The 20,944-nt window shown below is 44.6% G+C and overlaps 1 protein-coding gene across 2 annotated transcripts; it reads left to right on the top strand.

Annotated features, from left to right (window-relative positions):
• The first annotated feature begins 3,925 nt into the window (after nucleotides 1-3,925).
• COPS8 (COP9 signalosome subunit 8) lies at nucleotides 3,926-17,049 on the top strand. Of its 2 annotated transcripts, none has more exons than XM_088467747.1 (7): nucleotides 3,926-4,115; nucleotides 8,041-8,111; nucleotides 8,199-8,247; nucleotides 12,187-12,319; nucleotides 12,698-12,805; nucleotides 15,223-15,285; nucleotides 15,903-17,049. In XM_088467747.1, the coding sequence occupies exons 1-7, from the start codon at nucleotides 4,038-4,040 to the stop codon at nucleotides 15,980-15,982; spliced, it is 582 nt and encodes a 193-aa protein (XP_088323873.1). In that variant the 5' UTR covers nucleotides 3,926-4,037; the 3' UTR covers nucleotides 15,983-17,049. The 2 variants fall into 2 exon arrangements, with proteins under 2 accessions (XP_088323873.1, XP_088323872.1); XM_088467746.1 differs by having other exon boundaries at nucleotides 15,223-15,297.
• The last annotated feature ends 3,895 nt before the right edge of the window (nucleotides 17,050-20,944 follow it).

Raw genomic sequence — 20,944 nt, 5'->3', positions numbered from 1 at the left:
ATATCCCCAGCCGCACCCCCCCTTTGCCGACCTGGCAGCTCCCCCCCGGAGAGGGCAGCCAGATTGTCGGCAAGCATGGTTAATTATTAATACTGTTATATAAAGATACCAATATGTACATACAGTGGTGGCCAAAATTGCGGACACTTTTTGAAATTTGAATGTTTTTCAACTTTGAATGCTTATAAATACTGTCACACTTCATGCAGTGCAATGATTCATATATCAAATTAAAGGAAATTTAATGCTGAATTCAACACAATAAACAGAGGTCAAATATTTGCATTACAAGGGAAGTTATGCAGTGAAATCAACACTTAGGGTGAAAATCCCTGTGTACTTATGATATTACTGTCCTATCAGTATTTCGTTGGGAATCCTTTATTTTTCAAGACAGCAGCACAGCGATGTGTCATTGAGCTCTTCCTTCTTTATTATGTGGTGCCATGAGACAATTATAGCCTCAATTAATTGTCTTTTATTGGATGGACGCCTCAGATGTACCAGTTTTTTCAAACTGAACCACAAATGTTCTATGGGGTTCAGGTCTGGGCTGTTTCCTGGCCATCCCAGCACCTGCATGTCATTCTCCGTGAACCCCTTTTTGTATGTCCGTGCAGTGTGGCAGGGAGCTGAATTCTGCTGGAAAAAAAATGGGGCATTATCTGGAAAAAGATCCCTGATAGAAGGTAGAAGTTTTGGTTGTAGGATGGTGTCAATGTACTTTCTGCTGTTCAGTGTGCCATCTATGACATAAAGACGGCCTACAGCATCTGCTGTCACACATGCCCAGATCATAACACTTGTAGGATTAGTTGTTGTCGCTTGAATGCAATATGGATATACCTCTTCCCTGATGCGACGTCACACTTATTTTCTCCCATCACTACCAAATATTGATATCTTAGTTTCGTCACTCCATATCACTTGTTTCCACTGACCTTCTGTCCTTGCAATGTTTTCTTTTGCCTACTGTATTCGTTTCTGCCTCTGTGTTTTATTCAATGGCTTTTTTCGGGGAAACCTACCTTTTAGGCCAACCTCCGTTAGTCTTCTTCGTACCATTCTTGCACTGACAAAAATACCAGTTGCACTCAGTTCACTGCTAAAGGCCGCAGATGACATCCATCTGTCCCTGACGCAAATTCGGTTTATTCTCCTATCATCAACAGCTGTTGTGAACTTTTTCCGGTCTTTTCCTTCTTTGTTTTGTATAGATTGTGTTTCCTGATAGCGTAAACAAAACTTTCATATTCCTGATGTTGTCACATTCCCACCAACTTCTCTCGCAATTGCTGCATATGAAAGACCATTTTCATGTAACACCACAATCCTGGATCTCTTCCTGGGTGACCAGTCACCACTTTGCCTGGACAACATTGTATTTATTTCTTACACCGTCAATAGCACTAAACAATACACACAAACATCCAACTGTAATTGCACTTCAGTAACCTACTTTATTCTGCAAAATGAAACAGCCAAACTGACCTTTCCCACCTTTGAACATGACCTTGCACCTGCTCATAAACGACAGCTGATTGGTCCTCAGAAAGACGATTCCAATTGGCTGGTAGTAGATGTTACTACAATCCGCTTCTTGAATCTCACGCATCTGTGCTTCTTTGTCTGACTGAAAGTAGCATAACTTCCCTTGTAATGCAAATATTTGACATGTGTTGAATCCAGCATTAAATTTCCTTTCATTTGATATATGAATCATTGCACTGCATGAAATGAAACAGTTTTTATAAGCATTCAAAGTTGAAAAACATTCAAATTTCAAAATGTGTCTGCAATTTTGGCCACCAGTGTATATGTCCAGGGAAGTGCTAGGTTCCTCTGCTGCTCTTCAGACTCCAGGACCTGCTCCCATACTCTGGAATGATGCCCACATGTGAAATAAAAATATTTAGCTCAAGCAGGATAGTTCTACTGCCGCATCTTAAGGCTTACTGTGATCGCTAGTCCTGTATATCCTGGAGTTATGGCGTACACTACACTATGTGTGACACATTTTAAAGCTGGAAAAGTGTTACTTATGCCCTCTTCATGGACTGGCCACCATCACGCTAAAGGCGGGTACACACGGTATGATGTGTACCCACCGATGCGAACGACGATCCGAGGGCCCGGCATATCAGGTGGTCCCTACACACGGGGCGATCTGATGCCCGACATTCCGCCCCCCAATAGCGCTGCATGGGATGGTCAGTCGATTCGCCTGATCTTTTGAACATGCAGAAAGATCAGGCAAAGTGACGGACGAGCACGCAATGCACGATATCGTGCATACACACGTTTATCTTTCCAATGTGTCGGATCGTGTGCAATATCGTTCCGTGTGTAGGGACCTTAAAATCAAGCATTTACTATTAACAGGTATTATTAACAGATATAGCGCAGCATATTAAGTTGCGCTTATTCAGTTTTACAATTGGAAAACATTAATAGAACAAAGCTGGGTAATAACAGACAGACATAAAGGTAAGAGAAATCTCCCCTGTAGAAATCCTGCGTTTGCCCCCGACATGGTTTATAAACATCAAAAAGTAATCCCCAGCACACTGAATGAAATCAGCAATAAGATTTGAAAAACTACATGGTGATAGATAATTCAGAGATCTCAGTTGCGTATATTTGCAAAGATATGGCTAAGCCTCCAGGACACATCACGGCGTCTCTGATACCGGAGGTCCCTATCACTTGGTCAGAATCTGGGGTGCAGAACCCCAAAAAAGCCGGCGATGGCCAGCCACCCCAGCGAAGCACACCAGTGAGAGACTAAAGTGTTAGTATGTAAGATTAAAGCAAAAACTATGTGTTAATAAGTGAAAGGTGTAATTAAAATGCTAAGAAAAATAAATATATATATATTTCATTCAGTGTGCTGGGGGATTACTTTTTGTTGTTTCTTGTAAAGACTAACCCCTCCCTTACATACACCTGAGTGATATTACTGAAATGATTGAGCAGCTACCAACATGTATTGCATGGTTTATAGACATTGCTGCATCATAATACTCAAATAAGCAGCAGAATAGGCCAGACACTTAAATCACTGGGGGGGAGCAGTAGTACTTTTTGGTAAGAACGATCTTAACAAAAACACCCCTAAATTTAAAGAGCAAATGAGCACAGAACAGATTATCAGAGGTGATAATGTGCAGTACCTCCTAGGACACTAGGTGGCTGCATATAAATATATAGGGCTCGATTCTATTCAGCGCGATGTAAATTGCTCCGGGAGTGAGCTCCCGGAGCTATTCAATACACCGCGCTGCCAAGTCCGACTAATGATTTCTTCTCTCATCCCTCCGGGGATGAGAGAAGAAATCCGACAAAAGTCCCGGCGCAAGGGAAAACAGCCTCGCGCCGGGAAGTTAGGTCGGGGAATGCCCGTTATCGCGCCTAAACACCCTGTTTAAGGCACAATAACGAGCCTTCCCCGACCTAACAGCGCGATGAATTGAATAGCTCCGGGAGCTATCTCCCGGCGCTATTTACATCGCGCTGAATAGAATCGAGCCCAGAGATTGTAAGCTTGCGAGCAGGGCATTCCTACCTATATATCTTGTCTGTTATTATCCAGTTTTGTTCTATTAATACTTACAATTGTAAAGCGCAACGGTATATACTTCGCTATATAAAAAACTGTTAATAAAAATAAAATATGTACAAGATGATGACTATTATACAGAGGTGCATATGTTTTACAGAGACCGGCTCACATCATTACTATGGAGTCACATACTCGCCCTCACCTCCTCCCGTTATCAGAGAGACTGACTGACCGGCCGCTAGTTACTACCCGCCAGACTACTCAGCTACGTCTCAGTCTCAAGTTACTACTCTACTACGTCACTCTGGCCTCCTGAACAGCTATATATAGTCACTGGTCCAAACGTGTCCGCCAATCAGGAGCCGTTCCTCGCCAGCCAATCCGTGCCGGACGTTTCTGACGAGCGCCCCGACCCGGAAGCGGAAGTGCTGTGTTGGCGGTGGTGCAAGACGAGGGCCCGGGCACCGAGGTGAAGATGCCAGTTGCCGTGATGGCGGAAAACCCGGTGTCCTTCCAGCGGCTTCTAGAACAGAGCGAGGAACAGGAGCTGGAGGTAGGGAACGTCCGACGTGTGGTACTGCTCTGCTGTACGTGTAACCCTATCCCTGTGCTGCTGTCACCTCTCCTGGCTGTACGTGCTACCCCCGTGCTGTCACCTCTCCTGGCTGTACGTGCTACCCCCTGTGCTGCTGTCACCTCTCCTGGCTGTATGCGGGACCCCCCCGTGCTGCTGTCACCTCTCCTGGCTGTACGCGGGACCCCCCCGTGCTGCTGTCACCTCTCCTGGCTGTACGCGGGACCCCCCCGTGCTGCTGTCACCTCTCCTGGCTGTACGTGGGACCCCCCCGTGCTGCTGTCACCTCTCCTGGCTGTACGCGGGACCCCCCCGTGCTGCTGTCACCTCTCCTGGCTGTACGCGGGACCCCCCCGTGCTGCTGTCACCTCTCCTGGCTGTACGCGGGACCCCCCCGTGCTGCTGTCACCTCTCCTGGCTGTACGCGGGACCCCCCCCGTGCTGCTGTCACCTCTCCTGGCTGTACGCGGGACCCCCCCGTGCTGCTGTCACCTCTCCTGGCTGTACGTGGGACCCCCCCGTGCTGCTGTCACCTCTCCTGGCTGTACGCGGGACCCCCCCGTGCTGCTGTCACCTCTCCTGGCTGTACGCGGGACCCCCCCGTGCTGCTGTCACCTCTCCTGGCTGTACGCGGGACCCCCCCCGTGCTGCTGTCACCTCTCCTGGCTGTACGCGGGACCCCCCCGTGCTGCTGTCACCTCTCCTGGCTGTACGCGGGACCCCCCCGTGCTGCTGTCACCTCTCCTGGCTGTACGCGGGACCCCCCCGTGCTGCTGTCACCTGGCTGTGCATCTGATGGATAAAAACAATTCAAGTACACCCATTTATGCAAATAAAATCAAACTGCTGCAGCACATTTTAAAAGGTCACATAACAAAGTACTGACACACTTTACACCAAGTATGCTGCATACTCTGCTGGGGAAGGTAAAGTCTCCGCTTCACATTTACTAGCTGAAGTACCTGGCGTTGACTGGGTTTAAATCTTTACGTTATTTAGTTTTATGTGATGTCGTCCAAATCCACCCAGTGAAAGGCCCAGAACAGGCTCCCTGGGTCAAAGTTCTGCCCAGCACACTCCGCTGTGAGGTCAGACCGAGACCCCCAACCACTCAATTAGGCATCCCAGATCTAGTGTTCCCGCTAGGCTGTTTCAGCGGGGCGCCGTGCCCTGCCCTATTTCTGAAGGGCAGAAAGCACCCTGCCCTCCAGCACGGCGCCCCGCTGAAACAGCCTGCGGATTCTGTCCTCCACCAGCGGGCTGCAGTGTCCCACGGGTGGGAAAAACTGCAGAGCAGCAGTCACCGCTGGTGAATGGAAGCCGGGCGCATGAGCCCAGCATCCATTCACAGTGACCGCGGCGTTTGGAGACTGCCCGGCATGTCTAAGTGCCGGGCATGCCCCCAAGAGTAATGCAAAGGGGATGCGTCATAAAGACATGCCCCCTTTTCATTAGCCATGCCCCTTTTTTCGGTGCCCTGCCTGCCGCCAGACTTAGAGTGAACACTACAGATCAATTGCCACTCCTCCTGTGAAGTTTTTGTCCAAATCAATCCAGTGGAAGGCCCAGAACAGGTTCCCCAGGTCAAACTTCTGCCCAGTGTACACCAATGGGAGTTCCGATCGTGACCTTAACTCCCCTAAAACCTGACCAGGATCCAACTAGACCAACTCTCCTTGGTTTCATCCTAATCGGTGCAGGGGTGTCCGACTGCAGCAAACCGACCAATGAATTTTATGTACAGTCAGGTGCATAAATATTGGGACATTGACAGAATTTTCATATTTTGGCCTCTATTCACCACCACAATGGCTTTGAAATGAAACAAACAAGATGTGCTTTACCTGCAGACTTTCAGATTTAATTTGAGGGTAATTACATCCAAATCAGGTGAACGGTGTAGGATTTACAACGGTTTCTATATGTGCCTCCCACTTTCTAAGGGGCCAAAAGTAATGGGACTATCAACTCAAAAGCTATTTCATGGACAGGTGTGGGCTATTCCCTCGTTATTTCATTATCAATTAAGCAGGTATAAGGTCTGGAGTTAATTCTAGGTGTGACATTTGCATTTGGAATCAGTTGCTGTCGACTCTCAATATGAGATCCAAAGAGCTGTCACTATCAGTGAAGCAAGCCATCATTAGACTGAAAAATTAAAACAAACCCATCAGAGATAGCAAAAACATTAGGTGTGGCCAAATCAACTGTTTGGAACATTCTTAAAAAGAAAGAATGCACCGGAGAGCTCAGCAACACCAAAAGACCCGGAAGACCACGGAAAACAACTGTGGTGGATGACAGAAGAATTATATCCCTGGTGAAGAAAAACCCCTTCACAACAGTTGGCCATATCAAAAACACTCTCCAGGAGGTAGGTGTATATGTGTCAAAGTCAACAATCAAGAGAAGACTTCGCAAGAGTGAATATAGAGGGTTCACCACAAGATGTAAACCATTGGTGAGCCTCAAAACAGGAAGACCAGATTAGAGTTTGCCAAACAGCACCTAAAAAAGCCATTACAGTTCTGGAACAACATCCTATGGACAGATGAGACAAAGATCAACTTATACCAGAGTGATGGGAAGAGAAGAGTATGGAGAAGGAAAGGAACTGCTCACGATCCAAAACATACCACCTCATCAGTGAAGCATGGTGATGGTAGTGTCATGGCGTGGGCATGTATGGCTGCCAATGGAACTGGTTCCCTTGTATTTATTGATGATGTGACTGCTGACAAAAGCAGCAGAATGAATTCTGAAGTGTTTCGGGCAATATTATATGCTCATATTCAGTCAAATGCTTCAGAACTCATTGGACGGTGCTTCACAGTGCAGATGGACAATGACCCGAAGCATACTGCAAAAGCAACCAAAGAGTTTTTTAAGGCTAAAAAGTGGAATGTTATGCAATGGCCAAGTCAATCCCCTGACCTAAATCCGATTGAGCATGCATTTCACTTAATGAAGACAAAACTGAAGGGAAAATTCCCCAAGAACAAGCAGGAACTGAAGACTATTTATTAAGTTTCTTATATAGCGCAGCATATTCCGTTGCGCTTTACAATTGGAAACATTGATAGAACAAAACAGGGTAATAACAGACAGACATAGAGGTAAGAGGGCCCTGCTTGCAAGTTTACAATCTATAGGTTTGCAGTAGAGGCCTGACAGAGCATCACCAGGGATGAAACCCAGCGTCTGGTGATGTCTATGCGTTCCAGACTTCAGGCTGTAATTGCCTGCAAAGGATTTTCAACAAAGTATTAAAAAGTGAAAGTTCGATTTAGGATAGTTTAGTTTGTCCCATTACTTTTGGCCCCTTAAAAAGTGGGAGGCACATATAGAAACCATTGTAATTCCTACACCGTTCACCTGATTTGGATGTAATTACCCTCAAATTAAATCTGAAAGTCTGCAGTTAAAGCACATCTTGTTTGTTTCATTTCAAAGCCATTGTGGTGGTGAATAGAGGCCAACATATGAAAATTCTGTGAATGTCCCAATAATTATGCACCTGACTGTATAAGATTGCGTCTGGTTTGCTTGGCGATTCAGAGCTGCAAACCGCGTGGACATTTTATTATCTGTAATGTACAGATGTTGTGTGTCAGGAGCAATGCATGCTCATTCCATTCAAGTGAGGGACCAACTCTATAGATTGCAACATGTTTTATTTTCTTTTAATGGCTATTGTGATTCTGTTTGTGAATAAGGCCATTTGTATGTAACCCAGTGTTATCCGCTTTCTACTACTCACTGTACACATGTAACCCTATGGATATATGCTATTATGTGTACAGTTTATTACTTTAGATCCTATAGCCTCAGTATGCTTATTAACTATGTGCTACAACTAGATCATGCAAAACCTCATATCTAACTAAATCCTTATCTTTTTCAGGCCCCAGGAGGTGTTGCTACCCCCCAGGTGTACTGCCAACTGTTAGCGCTATACCTGTTCCACAATGATATGTAAGTGTTCCCATCTCTGGTGTTTCTGTTTTGAAAGTGTTAATATTATTACTGCTCTCTTAATGGCTAATGCTTTGTCCTTACCAGGAATAATGCCCGCTATCTGTGGAAGAGGGTCCCACCGGCTGTTAAATCTGTAAGTTTTATTCTGTGCCGCTTGTGGTTGCTGTGGTATGTTATGTAAGCCAGATGTGTGTGTGTGTGTGTGTGTGTGTGTGTGTATATGTATATATCTCTATCTCTCCGATTTGAGTGTCTAATAAACTAGTTTTTGTTGTCTCTGGTACAGAGTCCTATACAAGAAGCTACGCCTTTTGTATAGCACAGCAGGCATCCCTAACAATGTTAACAAACAAAAAAAAAAAAAAAAAGGACCAATCTCTGGATAATCTATAATGTGATCAATATTTGTAATACTGCATCTCATTTCTCAAAAGACATTAGATTGCATCTTTGAAAGCATGGTTGTGAATGATGTGAGCGTTTGTACATAAAATCTATACTAATATAATAAGAACGTTGTGTCTGTTTGTTTGTTCCAAGTTGGCGCAAAAACTACTGAACCGATTTTCATGAAAACTGCATCAGTGTGTAGTGGGAGCTCCTAAGAATAAACTGCACTTTGTTTCATCTCCATCTCTTAAGTTAAAGCTGAGCAATAACAAACAAAATTGATTGCCTGTAATGGAAGAGATAAATGTGGCACCATGTGTGCACGGCCGGTGGGGGGGGGCAGAGGTGCTTTAGGCCCGTGGTCACTTGAATAGGATTGGCCACATAGGAGTCTGTGCGCAGGGCAAACAGTGATGTTGGTGTGAATGATGCCACCAGGCTGTATAGCGCTGCTGGTCACGTGGGGCATTTCCCGCGGCAGGGCCCCTATGCAAACCAATACAACTAGAATATCTCAAATAAAATGTTGGCAGAAGTGATTTTGTCGTGGGCGAAGCTGCGGACAACAGCTAGTACGTAATAAAAATTACAAGTGTTGATAACAATGGAGGAATATTCCAGGGGTGGCCAACCCGCGGCTCTCGAGCCGTATGAGTCTCTTCTGAGCTTCTAATGTGGCTCGGCAGACCCCCCCCCCCCCTTAGTACTGAGAACGCTGGTCTCTAAAGCCATCAGAGGCTAAAGAAGCCTCTGATCGCTTCAGAGGCCAGCGTTCCCAGTAATGCAGTGCGCGGGTGACGTCACCTGCGTATCTGCTGAAACCAGTTAGATCCAGCAGGCGGGCGGAAGCAGCAACGGCGAGGCAGGACTCGGGAGCCATGATGTCGTGGAGCAGTGCCAGCTCGAAGGTAAGTTTCTTCATTGGGGGGGGGGGAGCTAGTGCTGGGAGCATGACTACAGGGAGCATTGCAGGAGTGGAACAGCTTCGGGGGGCATTGCTTAATGGGCACAGCTACAGGGGACAGTGCGGAAGGGGCGCGACTACTGGGGGGCATTGCTTAATGGGCACAGCTACAGGGGGCATTGCATTAGGGCCACAACTACAGGGGGCATTGATTAATTGGCACAGCTACAGTAGGGTACTGCATATGGGGCACAACTACTGGGGGCACAGCATAATGGGCACTGGCATTCTCAATGTCTTATGTGGTTCTGGATTTCAATATGTATTTATGTGAATGTGGCTATTTCAATGTTCTCTATGTTGCTCTGGCTTTTTCTTTCACTTCAACCGTGAAAAATGTATAGTGGGAAGATTATGTAAAATGTTTATTTTCAATGTCCTGGACTCTCCCCCAGCGTGACTAAAAACGGCGCGCATGATGTCTGCTCTTTCGATTGACTACATATCTTTTTTTTTTTTTTGGCTCTTTGCCTCCGACTAGTTGATCACCCCATGACTATTCAATTAGCCGCTGGCATCACCGCAGGGTTTTAGCTCCTGGGTTGAGTGCCCAGATCTATGGAGTCATTGCGACTTGCTCCAGAAGCATTAGGTAACGTGGATTTTTGTTTGAACCTCAGGAGGGTACACGCAGATATCCACATTAAAGCTGGGTACACACTGACCGATATATTGTCCAATTGGGGGGGAGGGGGCGAGTGCACGCATTTAGCCAACTGCCCGTACACATGCAGCCGCGGGGAGGGAGGCGGACCAGCCCTCAACCCGCCGCCCCGGCCAACGGGACCCGCGGCTGCATGGAAATTGATGGTTGTTCAGTGTATATGATTGACCATCATCTATAGATATATCTTTGCAGTGTGTACCCTCAGGGCTGGTCACAGGCAGTAATTCAATAGCTCCAGGCACTCAACTCTGTGATAAGTCCCGCAGCTAATTGAAGCACCCCTAATGGTTGATTAAAGATAACTGTTTTTCATTTGGTATTTGTCTCACATTGGGGGTTATGTAATAGGTTCCGATTTTCTAGAAGTTATAAGTCTGATTGGCGCTTTAAAGTTAGCAGCAATCTAAACTGAAATCTGACTTTTTCAGTAAAATCGAAACCCGTTATGTAACCCCCATTGTTTTATTTTTATTTTCTTTCAAAAGCTTGTATTATACAATTAAGTTTCACACACAAAACATAGGGCCTGATTCTGGCTAGTACGTAAACCCGATGCTGGCTGAACTGCGCGTGTGCAGAAAGAGTCCCGCAGTCACACTTGCAGTGCCTGACAGCCGTTTGGGGGCGGGGAGGAGGTGGCGCTAGCCTGGGTTCCCGGAAACTGGGCTACGTTGCCCCTGTTTTCTGGGAGTACTGCGGCCAGGCTCTGCATTGGAAGACGCAGATTTCCTGGCCTCGGCAGTGCAGATAAGACGTCCCTTCTGCGTAGCCTTGGGCTTTCTCCGATAGTCGTGATGGTGATCGGACGCAGCGCCCGGATCGCAGATGCTGACAGGAGGCGACTACTTCCTTCAAACGCCTACTGGAACATTCGAATACACATTTTGATGCTATCCAAAGGCGCAGCAGCCGCGAGTACTGAGTCCACTGAATCAGGCCCATAGTGTTTATATACATTACACGTAAACTCAGCTTGCAGTAGGCGATCATTAATGACAAAGGATACATGTGCTGAAGATCAGAGGTCAGTCTTGTTAGCATAAATATAATTGACAAAATGATTTATCTAGCAACAATAAACTGCCATAAACTCAACCGTTCAACTCTATCCAGACACTAGACTATGGTGATCATGAGAGGGAGCGCGCAATACTGATCCGCCAGCATTGAGCTATAGGGCCTTATTCAGTGATGTAGGCAAACTCTTTGCTTTGCGTACAACTCCGATGGTGGGTGGGCTGCGTATGTCCAGTGGCCCGTGCCGAACGAGTCCTGCGAGATCGCACGCAGTGCCCCCCAGCCGAAGCATGCTGCTGCCGTCGTGGGGTTGGGGACGGGACGGCGCTGTCTGCGTTTCCAGAAAACAGAGGCGTGTCCTCAAACGCCTCCTGCAGCATTGGCCTGTTTGCACACAGCAGCTGCTTCCAAAGACTTTGCTTATAAAGTTACCAACTGTACAGTATATTGACATAGCTTCATGATGTTTGCTTGCATATCATTTTTTAATGTATGGACCAAGAGAAGGGCCTGATTTAGAGTCTCGCACAAAGCGGGGGCTTTGCGTTCCTGAAAATAGACAGGTATTCGGAGTGTGCCGCATCTATTGCGCTACACCAACTCCCCCCACCCCCACACTTGTAAGAGTGTCCGTCAGCACGCATATGTACGAGCCCTACCAGTCGGAAACCTCTGGATCTTCGCATACATCTGTCTAGGCTGCTATTCCGTCTACACGCCCATGGCAAGCTTTATCTAAATGTGAATACTCCGTTGCCGCCCAGTTGCCCACATTTAGCCGCAAGTTGAGTTACGGCTGATTTCCGTTAGCGATGCGTAAGTTCACCCCCATGAGCACGCAAAACAATGCAGATATACGACTGCTTTGCGTGCACCCATAGTGTAGAACGTGGGCGATCTATACTCCATATCTGGAAGTTTTGCTTTTCTGTTTCCTAAAACTGGCTTCATCCCTTCCCCCCCTCTCAAGTGTATGTGTTTCATAACGTTCTAGTTGATGGTTTGCAATGCTTATGTATTTTTGTTCTCTGCAGGCCAATGCAGAGCTTGGTTGGATTTGGGAGGTAGGGCAGAGGATCTGGCAAAGAGAGTTCCCTGGAATTTATGCTGCCATAGCTGCCCATCAGTGGTCTGAAACCATACAGCCGGTCATGGAGGCTGTACGCGGTAAGGAGACCATCTTCTGCTACGTTGTGTGTATTTCTGGGGAGGGAGGCGCTTATACACCTTCACTTTCGTTAATTTAATTTACCCCCTGAGATTAAAAGTAATGTGCAGACTTTTTGAAGGTTAGAGGACTGTTCAATGCTGCCCTCAAAAATGTATCGGGTTGCCTATCACTGGGATGTAATGTACATTGCTGTGGCCACTAGGGGGTGCTACAGTATAACAAATATTGCTCTATAATTGGGAAAATAATTGAAATTTAAGTAGTACCCTTGTGGGTATATGATTTATATTAAGCTGCAAACCTTCATTCTTACCAGTTAGTTTGAACAAATATATATTATATTATATTTTTTATTTTTTTTAATTTTCTTCCAGATGCAACACGGCGGCGCGCATTTGGTTTGGTGTCGCAAGCTTACACATCAATTTCTGCTGATGATTTAGCAGCCTTTGTTGGTCTTCCTGTGGAAGAAGCTGTTAAAGGTAAGTGTTGTCCAGGATAAGCAATTTAGGGCTAATATGTATGTATGCATGTAATAAATGTGTATGAACACACAAACACATGCATACCTTGCTCTTGGCTTCTATATAATTTCAAATATATGAAATCTCATATTAAGGCTTGATGTCCAAAGATGACCCTGTCTGAATGGTCTAATAGCTTTCACATAAGATAGATGTGAGACACAAAGATGTTAGTTGTGGAGATGGGAGGTTTTATAAAGGCAGCGGGGACGCGTCACTGAGAAGGTTAGTCTTTTAGGTGCATTTATAAGCTACAAAGTTGGTGATGCTATGAAATTATAATTTAAATTGTTTGCATCATAGGGAAACTGACCATTCACTCTGTGGGGGCGATGCAGGGGCAATGCTGGCGAGGCAGCATGTGAAAGCAGGCAACCGGTGCCCCTACGTCATGCCTTTTACCTAGTGCCTCTATAGTCGTTCACAGGAAAATGTGTGATATTAGGCTACTGTATACTGAAATATTACATTTAAAAAAAAAAAAATTTTAAATTGTCCTTCTGTACATATATTGGAAACTTCGTTGCTCTCGGATCTGATTTTTGTACACTTTTAATCAGTATTCTTTTGCCAGGACATTTGGCACTGATGAGAACTGTCCCGTTAAAGAGTAAATGATATATTTCGGACCTGACTTAGCTACGGCACGTGTGCGGTCATCCATAGGATCAAAAATGAAGCCTATATGCTACAATGATTAACTCCATTTAGTGATGGCCTTAGCAGTTAGGGACAAGCTACAAAATGCTAAACTAATCCAGAGCTTGGTAAATTGGATATTGTCACAGTCCCCACAGAAAGCTATTGGACTGCTGCAATCGAAAAACTGAGGGACAGCCTCACACATCTAATATGCGCTGCAGAACCCTCATCTTAAATAGCTGCCATACTTAATTATTGCAGAATGTCTTTGAGAACTGACAGCAAAAATTATTTGAATAGGCGGCTTTGTTTTGCTGAATATCCAGTTGTGAGAACACTACATTAGCTCTTTCAGACAATGACGCCCATAGCTGACTGCCTCTATCATTAGTCCTATTGAACATCTGATGGTTGCCATGTATATGTAGTTTGGGATTGGCTGACGTTTTCTGCCCCCGGCATGCAGTGATTTGCAGCAGATTAGGTACAACACGGCCTTTCTGCTGTCCAAATCGTTCATGTGTATGGGTCACTTTGCACACACTGTAAATGATTATTAGTTAATGTTATCTGTAATGCTTGAGATCTGCAGCCCTAAAAGCGACAGGTACCTGACTCTTTTTGGGGATTATCCTATTGCATTCACAATGGAGAGATTCTGGCATGGCACACGTCTTACAGTAGGGGGAGGTACACGTGGGGGGTTACAGGGGGAATGTATAAGTCGCTGAAAGAGGGTGTTTGCTAAAGGTTTAAAAAAAAAAAAGTGCCAAGTAGAAAGATAATAATATTTATATAAAAAAGAAACCTAGTGGTCTGTTACAATAATGTAGTCTTTAATGTCCAATGCACAGATGTGCCCTCATGCATCTAGCCTCAATGCCCCATGCAACACAACTTGCCTGGTGTTAGTGAGTAGCCAGGTCCCATGCATCTGGTGTCATTTTTTTTTACAAAAAATGCTTCTAAGATGCGATGCATCTAGGACGCAACAGTGGACTGTGCTGATCAATGTGATATGAGACACTTGTATATCTGTGTGCACCGGAGTCTGTATATAAAGCACAACGGAATTCGGAATGAAAAAAAACTGCTGCTGCTACATTGTAGGTACTTCCTATACAGATTCAGGGACTCGGTCGCACCAGATATTCAGGTATCACATATCAAATTAATCGACAGTCTGCTGGTGCGTCCTAGACACATCACATTACAACTTGCATTTTCGGCCAAAGAAAAAGTGCCCCGATGCTAGCAGAGACCTGGACCTGTTGCATCGAAAGGGGCTTTCTGGTGTGGCTGCAGCATCTGTAATATAAAAATTAATTAAACACAAACATTTATTTATATTATTACTCATCCTCTTACTCCAGTACTTATCCAGCTGTTTGCCGGTTTCCCATACCCAACCCTAATCAATCGGGATGCCGGCTGGCAAAAGACCGACAGAGGCATCCCGATGCTGAGAATTTTGACAGGGGCTCAGTAAGTATACTCGCCCTCCCTCCCTTCAACCTAACCCTCCCTGTTGGTGCCTAAACATAACATTCCCCCCCCCGTTTGATTAATTGTAACCTCACTTAAAAATGTTCTCCAGATGCTTTTCAAATACAGTAGATTATGGGTTAATGCTGTTCTGTATGCTGTGACAATAAGATGAGTTATTATTTTTGTTCACTCCTATGGGCATGTAATACATTTTGGAATGGAAATTTTCACTTGTACTCTTACAGGTGTCTTAGAACAGGGTTGGCAGGCCGATTCTGCAACACGTATGGTAATGCCGAAGAAGCCAGGTAGGTCTCACTGTAAGTTCACTCTTTGTTTCGGGTCACTTTATTGTTTACCTAAAGGTCTCTATAGTTGTGTGTGTCTGTCTGTCATTGCAGCTGAACAAATCCCATGCAAAAGCCTATGATTTGTGCGCTCCATTAAGTCTGCATTACCCAGTGTGTGTGTGTGTGTGTGTATTTAGTGACGTCCTGTTACAGTTGTGTCGTGTGTTTCTAACATTCGTTATGAATTCCGGAATTAACATCATTACTAGGACATTTGGCTGTCATCCTTGCTTTTTAATTTGGCAGTCTGATTTGTGCAGTTAATATAAATGCTGGCAGACTTCTCATTCTCTTTTAAAGAAAAGCAACTTCCCAGAATCACGAGGAATGAGGTCACATCTGGCCCAGCCCCCCCTTCCTCCCCCCACATCTACTAATCCATCACTAAAAATAAATCCGTCTGTGTCTCACGGTTTCTGGGCTGGAGAGGCGCAGCATTCAGTGTTCTGCCTGCAGTTCTGTTCCTAATTTCCTAAAACGCTGCAGGTCTGGTGGAGGGTGGGTGGACCTGCATGGTAACACGGTACATTTTGGGTGGGAGGCTGGAGTGACTGTTTGTTCTGCTTTCCACACAGATTCTGCTCCCCTGTCTCTGATCCCCAACGAACAGCAGCTGGCTAGGCTCACTGACTACGTGGCTTTCCTAGAGAACTAGCGTTCCCTCCCCAGCCTGCCATGAAGATGTGCATACGTTAGGCAGACGGAGGATTGTCCACACATCATGGCCTGTTCTTCTAAGTCCTCACACTGAACACTCCCTACACACCTACAGACCAGGCACACTCCTCTAGTGAGCTGCACTGGCTCTGAAGGGGTTTATGAGGATGGGAGACCGGCAACAAGGTGCAGACTTTTTGAAATCTGACTTGGGTGGGAGTTCATTACTTGCTGCCAGAAAAGCCTCCTGTCCAATACAGAGTAATATACCACAGGTCCCTCTGGCAAAATAATGCTGTTAACTATTGCTAATCTTTCTTAAAAAATAGCTATTACTTTTGACTCACTCTCGTGTGCATTAATAGGTTACACCTATTTTGTTGGAGTTAAGAGTCACCCAGCGGAGACGTCTTAATGAAACCATCTATTGTAGCAGTTTTCCAGAGGTGAGTTTTTTTTCCAGTCCTCTTACTGGTAGTGGAATATGTTAGAAACATTTCCTCCTAGTAATTACAGACATGGGAAACATTCTGTAAGCTGCATTCACAATGACACTGTGTGTGTCACAAGGATTTTGGAACATCGGGTGTCTCCAGTACAAGATTAGCCCTTTTTTTTTTTGACCATATACTGGCCAGTCCTTATGTACAAAGCTTCACAATTCCCCTGCCTGTGTAAATAAATAAAAGTTGCTCCGTAAAGACCTCATGTGTTAAAGTGGAGTAACTGACCCTGAACTGAAGCATTGTAACCATCTACCGTCTGTCCTGAAAAGACGGTAAACACCCTGTTATCAAGGAGAACCTGGGAATGAGTGGATGGTGTGGTATGTCCTAGTTCATCCTGACATGGCAAATGCATTTCTCTAACAACTGATGGGTGCCTACAGGAATAGCGATGTTATAATCCTATACCACCGAAGATGTGATGTCAGTACTTCAGGGTGACTGTTTACCTCCAGACACTGCATGGAAATCACAGCGGTGTTACGTTTGTCACCCTGTAGCTTGATATTAAAGGCCCTTAAAGAAGAACGTGACATAATAAAATGTTTATTACACAGAACAGACGTGTGTCTGCCTTATTTCACCTGGTTAATTACGTTGCTGTCCTCTATTTTCCAGACCTGTTTTTTTTTTTTTTGTTTTGTTTTGTTGTTACTTTGTATATGGTTTATACAACTATTGTACACAAATCAATCGGCTTAAGGGCCCCATACATCTATTGTCCTGCCGATCCGAGAAATTCAACATTCTGGCTTCTACTGTGCAATCCTGACACTGGCAGATTCAATTACGGGCACTTCATGCGTTGTTCAAGCTCTGATTTTTGCTCTCTGCCTATGGAGGTGCACACAGAATCAGCGTAACCTAACGGCCCAACAAGTGCACTACCCGAGCAGCCCACATGAGATTGAATTTGCCAGTAGTCTGTTTGTGACACTATCTATTGTGCTAATTACTATTGTCCCTCCAATGCCTCAGTATCTCTGCTGAACATCAGATGGATGATGAAGCCTAAAGTGAAGGGATGGTTTCCATTTCTGCAGTTTTACAAAAGTCTCTGTTCTTAGAGTTTGTAAAATGTGATACATCAAGACATAATGACCATGTGTGCCCCAGCATGCTTTTCCTTCCAGATGCTTTTAGAAGTACGTGATTCCTTTGCTGACCAGTCCGATCTTTCTAAATGTGGTGGGGTTTATTTCGTTTTTTCTCACAATGTTAGGGTTGCATCAGTTTTATTTTTTAGATGTGTGCACCAGCATGTAATGTGGATAGTTTAAAGAGAATGAGTGATTCTTACCAGAACTAAATGAAGAGGAGACTGTCCATTATCTTAGATCTAACTCCACGGGAACAAGATGTGTAATGACGTTGCTACTTACCAAGGACCATAATGCCGCCAAATTGCATAGATTGCGTTTATCCTTGTACCATATTGGAGGTTCTTGGTGTGACTCCAGGTGTGTTGGCTCTCAATTTGGAAATGCATGTATAGATGACACAAAGTGGGGCTGTCATGTAGTGTAGGACCACCTGAGCAGAGGTGCCTTGATGCAGGGGGTGGCCTATGTGTTTGCAAATGTGTGTAACCGAGTCCTCTGCATTTATATTATTATGTAGGATGCATGTCTCTCATGCTGGCCTATTGCAGAGCCCTCGTTTCCATACCCATATCGGGTTGCTAGGATGTTGAAGATGTAAGGAGAGAGGGCTGTAAACCACTGATGCATTGCTCCTTCCTTGCCCCTGCTCAGTCTTGCACACGTGTCGCTCTCCTTGAGTAGGGAAATTTGGGGTAAGAACCATCTCTCTGTGAATAAATTGGAGGGACTGTAATCCTTGTAACTGTAGCTTGTAGGCTTACCTGATGGTATTGTAGCAACCAAATTTTACTTTTCCTCACTCCTGTCAGACTTTAAGCCCTTCACTGCTGAGGGGTTTTCTCAGTCCCTTGTGTGGCCATTTTTGATGTTTTGCAAGTCTCGTTCCAACATCAATATCGCAATTTTTTTATTATTTTAATATGCAGCACCCACAAAAATGTCACCATGTTTTGAACTTTACATTTTCAGAAGATGCTTTTAGACTTCTGTCTTACAAACATTGCCACCCCCACACGTGACTATGCAATGGCGCATCCCCCCCAGTTGAATATTGCCAAAGTGGGTGCGGCCAGCATGTTAGGATTTGTACTACAAATCGGCCTAAATGGTCTACAGAGATCCGTGTACTGTATAATACAGTCACAAATTGTTTTAATCAGTTTTTATATTTCATACCTTGTATGAGTGAGGCAAATTCTGTGTATGTACAGAGACTATAACTGTTATAGGTTGCAGACTTACATCCCCAAATCTGGGACTTTGCACAAGAAAAGTAAGTTGTAGGACTTTATTTCATTGTCCTTTTGCCCCATCATACTCCCCCACATGCTATCGTACCCCTACACCTGTCTCATTTATACCGCCAGATACTTCCATGTGCCCCTTTTATGCCATCAGTACTCTCTAAATGCCCCTTTTATGCCATGAGACCACTCCACATCGCTTTTCCACTTGGTCCTGTTATGCCCCCCTTTTTGTATTGTGCCGCTATCTCCCCTCTCCTCCTCCATTCTGTATGCCCATAGCCCTTTGTTTTGTAGGGTTGGGTATGAAATCCCGTCTGACTGGATGCCGCTGGTCAGAATACTGACACCCATAGGGAGGATGGGTAAGTATTTTTCTAACCCCTCCCTATGCAACCAAGTATCTGACTTGCCTTCCGCATTGTTTTGGTGCATTGCTTGCCTGCCTTCAAGTCATCTGAAATGGTGACTCCTAAAAATCCCTTTCCTCCTCTGTATTTTCCATTATGGTGTCCTTGATACTATATCATTTAGCATTTTAGGTTATTGAGAACCAAGTGCATGATTTTGCATTTTTTTACATTAAACTAGTTGCCATGTTCTTGCCCATTCCTCTAGTCAACCCAGATCCTCAGTCACTTGTTTTACCCCCTCCTGGTGTGTCTACCCTGTTGCATACTTTTGTGTCATCTGCAAAAATGCATACTTTCCCTTCAATACCATTTGCAATGTCACCAACATAGATATTAAAAACCATTGGCCCAAGTACAAGATCTTATCCATTCAACAGCCTTAGTATCCAATCCCAAGTTATCCTGTTTATCATTCTGTGATGCGGGACCTTGTCAAAAGCCTTACTAAAGTCTAGATAAGCTACATCTACGCCCCCCTTGATCTATTACTTTTGTCACCCAGTCAAAAAAAGTCAATAAGATTTGTATGGCATGATCTCCCCTGAGTAAATGTATGCAGTTTGGGATCCTGTAAATTGGTGGATTTGAGATATTACAACTGCCACATACAATGGAAAAAACAACAAACCGTACATTGAAGGAGCGTCATTAGGTTGCCTTGTCTATGCTTGCTAGCATTTAAAATAATTTTTTTTGCAAGGAAACTTTGCTGTAGTGCCAGTGCATATAGATGTATCACTTGCAAGCATTTTGCATTACAATACTTTTCTGGCAAACAAATCTGTTTTACACCTTTTTTTTCTTTTTTTATTGTCCTATGTTCAACACCCACCTAATAATGAATTCTACTATCGTAGACCTTTTGTAGGCCCTATATTAAGCCCACTAAACAAGGTATGGCATCTGGATAGGAAACATGAAGTTGTATGGATCCTTCAAGTGAATATGCCTGCACTCGGAGGGCCCACACATATTGTTTTCACTAGTGAAGTAAATTCCCCAATCTTTTAGCATGTGTTGTCTGTGGATTAGAGCATAGTTGATGCTATCTATAGCACCAGGCATCTTTGAATAAACATTCCAGGCTAGGTGACAAGTAGCAGGCCTCTGAAGTATACCTCAACACACATTTATTTACAATGATTTGCTGAAAGCCATTTTATCTAAAACAACTCAAATTTTTGGGAATGATCATGACCACATGTATATCTTTTATTTTCCTGGTTAAGGCATAATCATAACCCAAGGAGACAAAATAATACACTGTGGTGTTGACTAGTTTTTTGAAAAAAAAAATTTTTTGGTGATGTGTTCCACTTAGACTATTTGTATTATACATTGTGACTAGGGAGGCCAATCTTGGGTGATTTTTGTTAGTCCCAGGATTTGGGATTGAAAAATGCGCAATCCCGGGATTGGCTTAGTCCAGTGGTTCCCAAACTGTGCGCCGCGGCGCCCTGGAGTGCCTCGGGACACTTGCAGCAGTGCCTCGGGTTGGTGGTCCAGCACCAAATCAAATTATTTATGGTCAATGAAATGTAAATATGGGGACAAACAGAAGCGCAAACCTGTCACCCGCTACATAAATGAACCCGAAGGTGCGTACACACGGAACGATTTTTTGAACGAGAATGACGTCGTTATCGTTAAATCTTTTAAAAAATCGTTAATTTTTTGGGGGTGAACGATAATCG

The sequence above is a fragment of the Taudactylus pleione genome, unplaced genomic scaffold, assembly GCF_031769625.1.
Source record: "Taudactylus pleione unplaced genomic scaffold, aTauple2 ptg000074l, whole genome shotgun sequence".
In the NCBI taxonomy this organism is placed as follows: domain Eukaryota; kingdom Metazoa; phylum Chordata; class Amphibia; order Anura; family Myobatrachidae; genus Taudactylus; species Taudactylus pleione.
The sequence above is the reverse complement of the archived record's forward strand: the minus strand, read 5'-3'. Positions and strand labels throughout refer to the sequence as shown.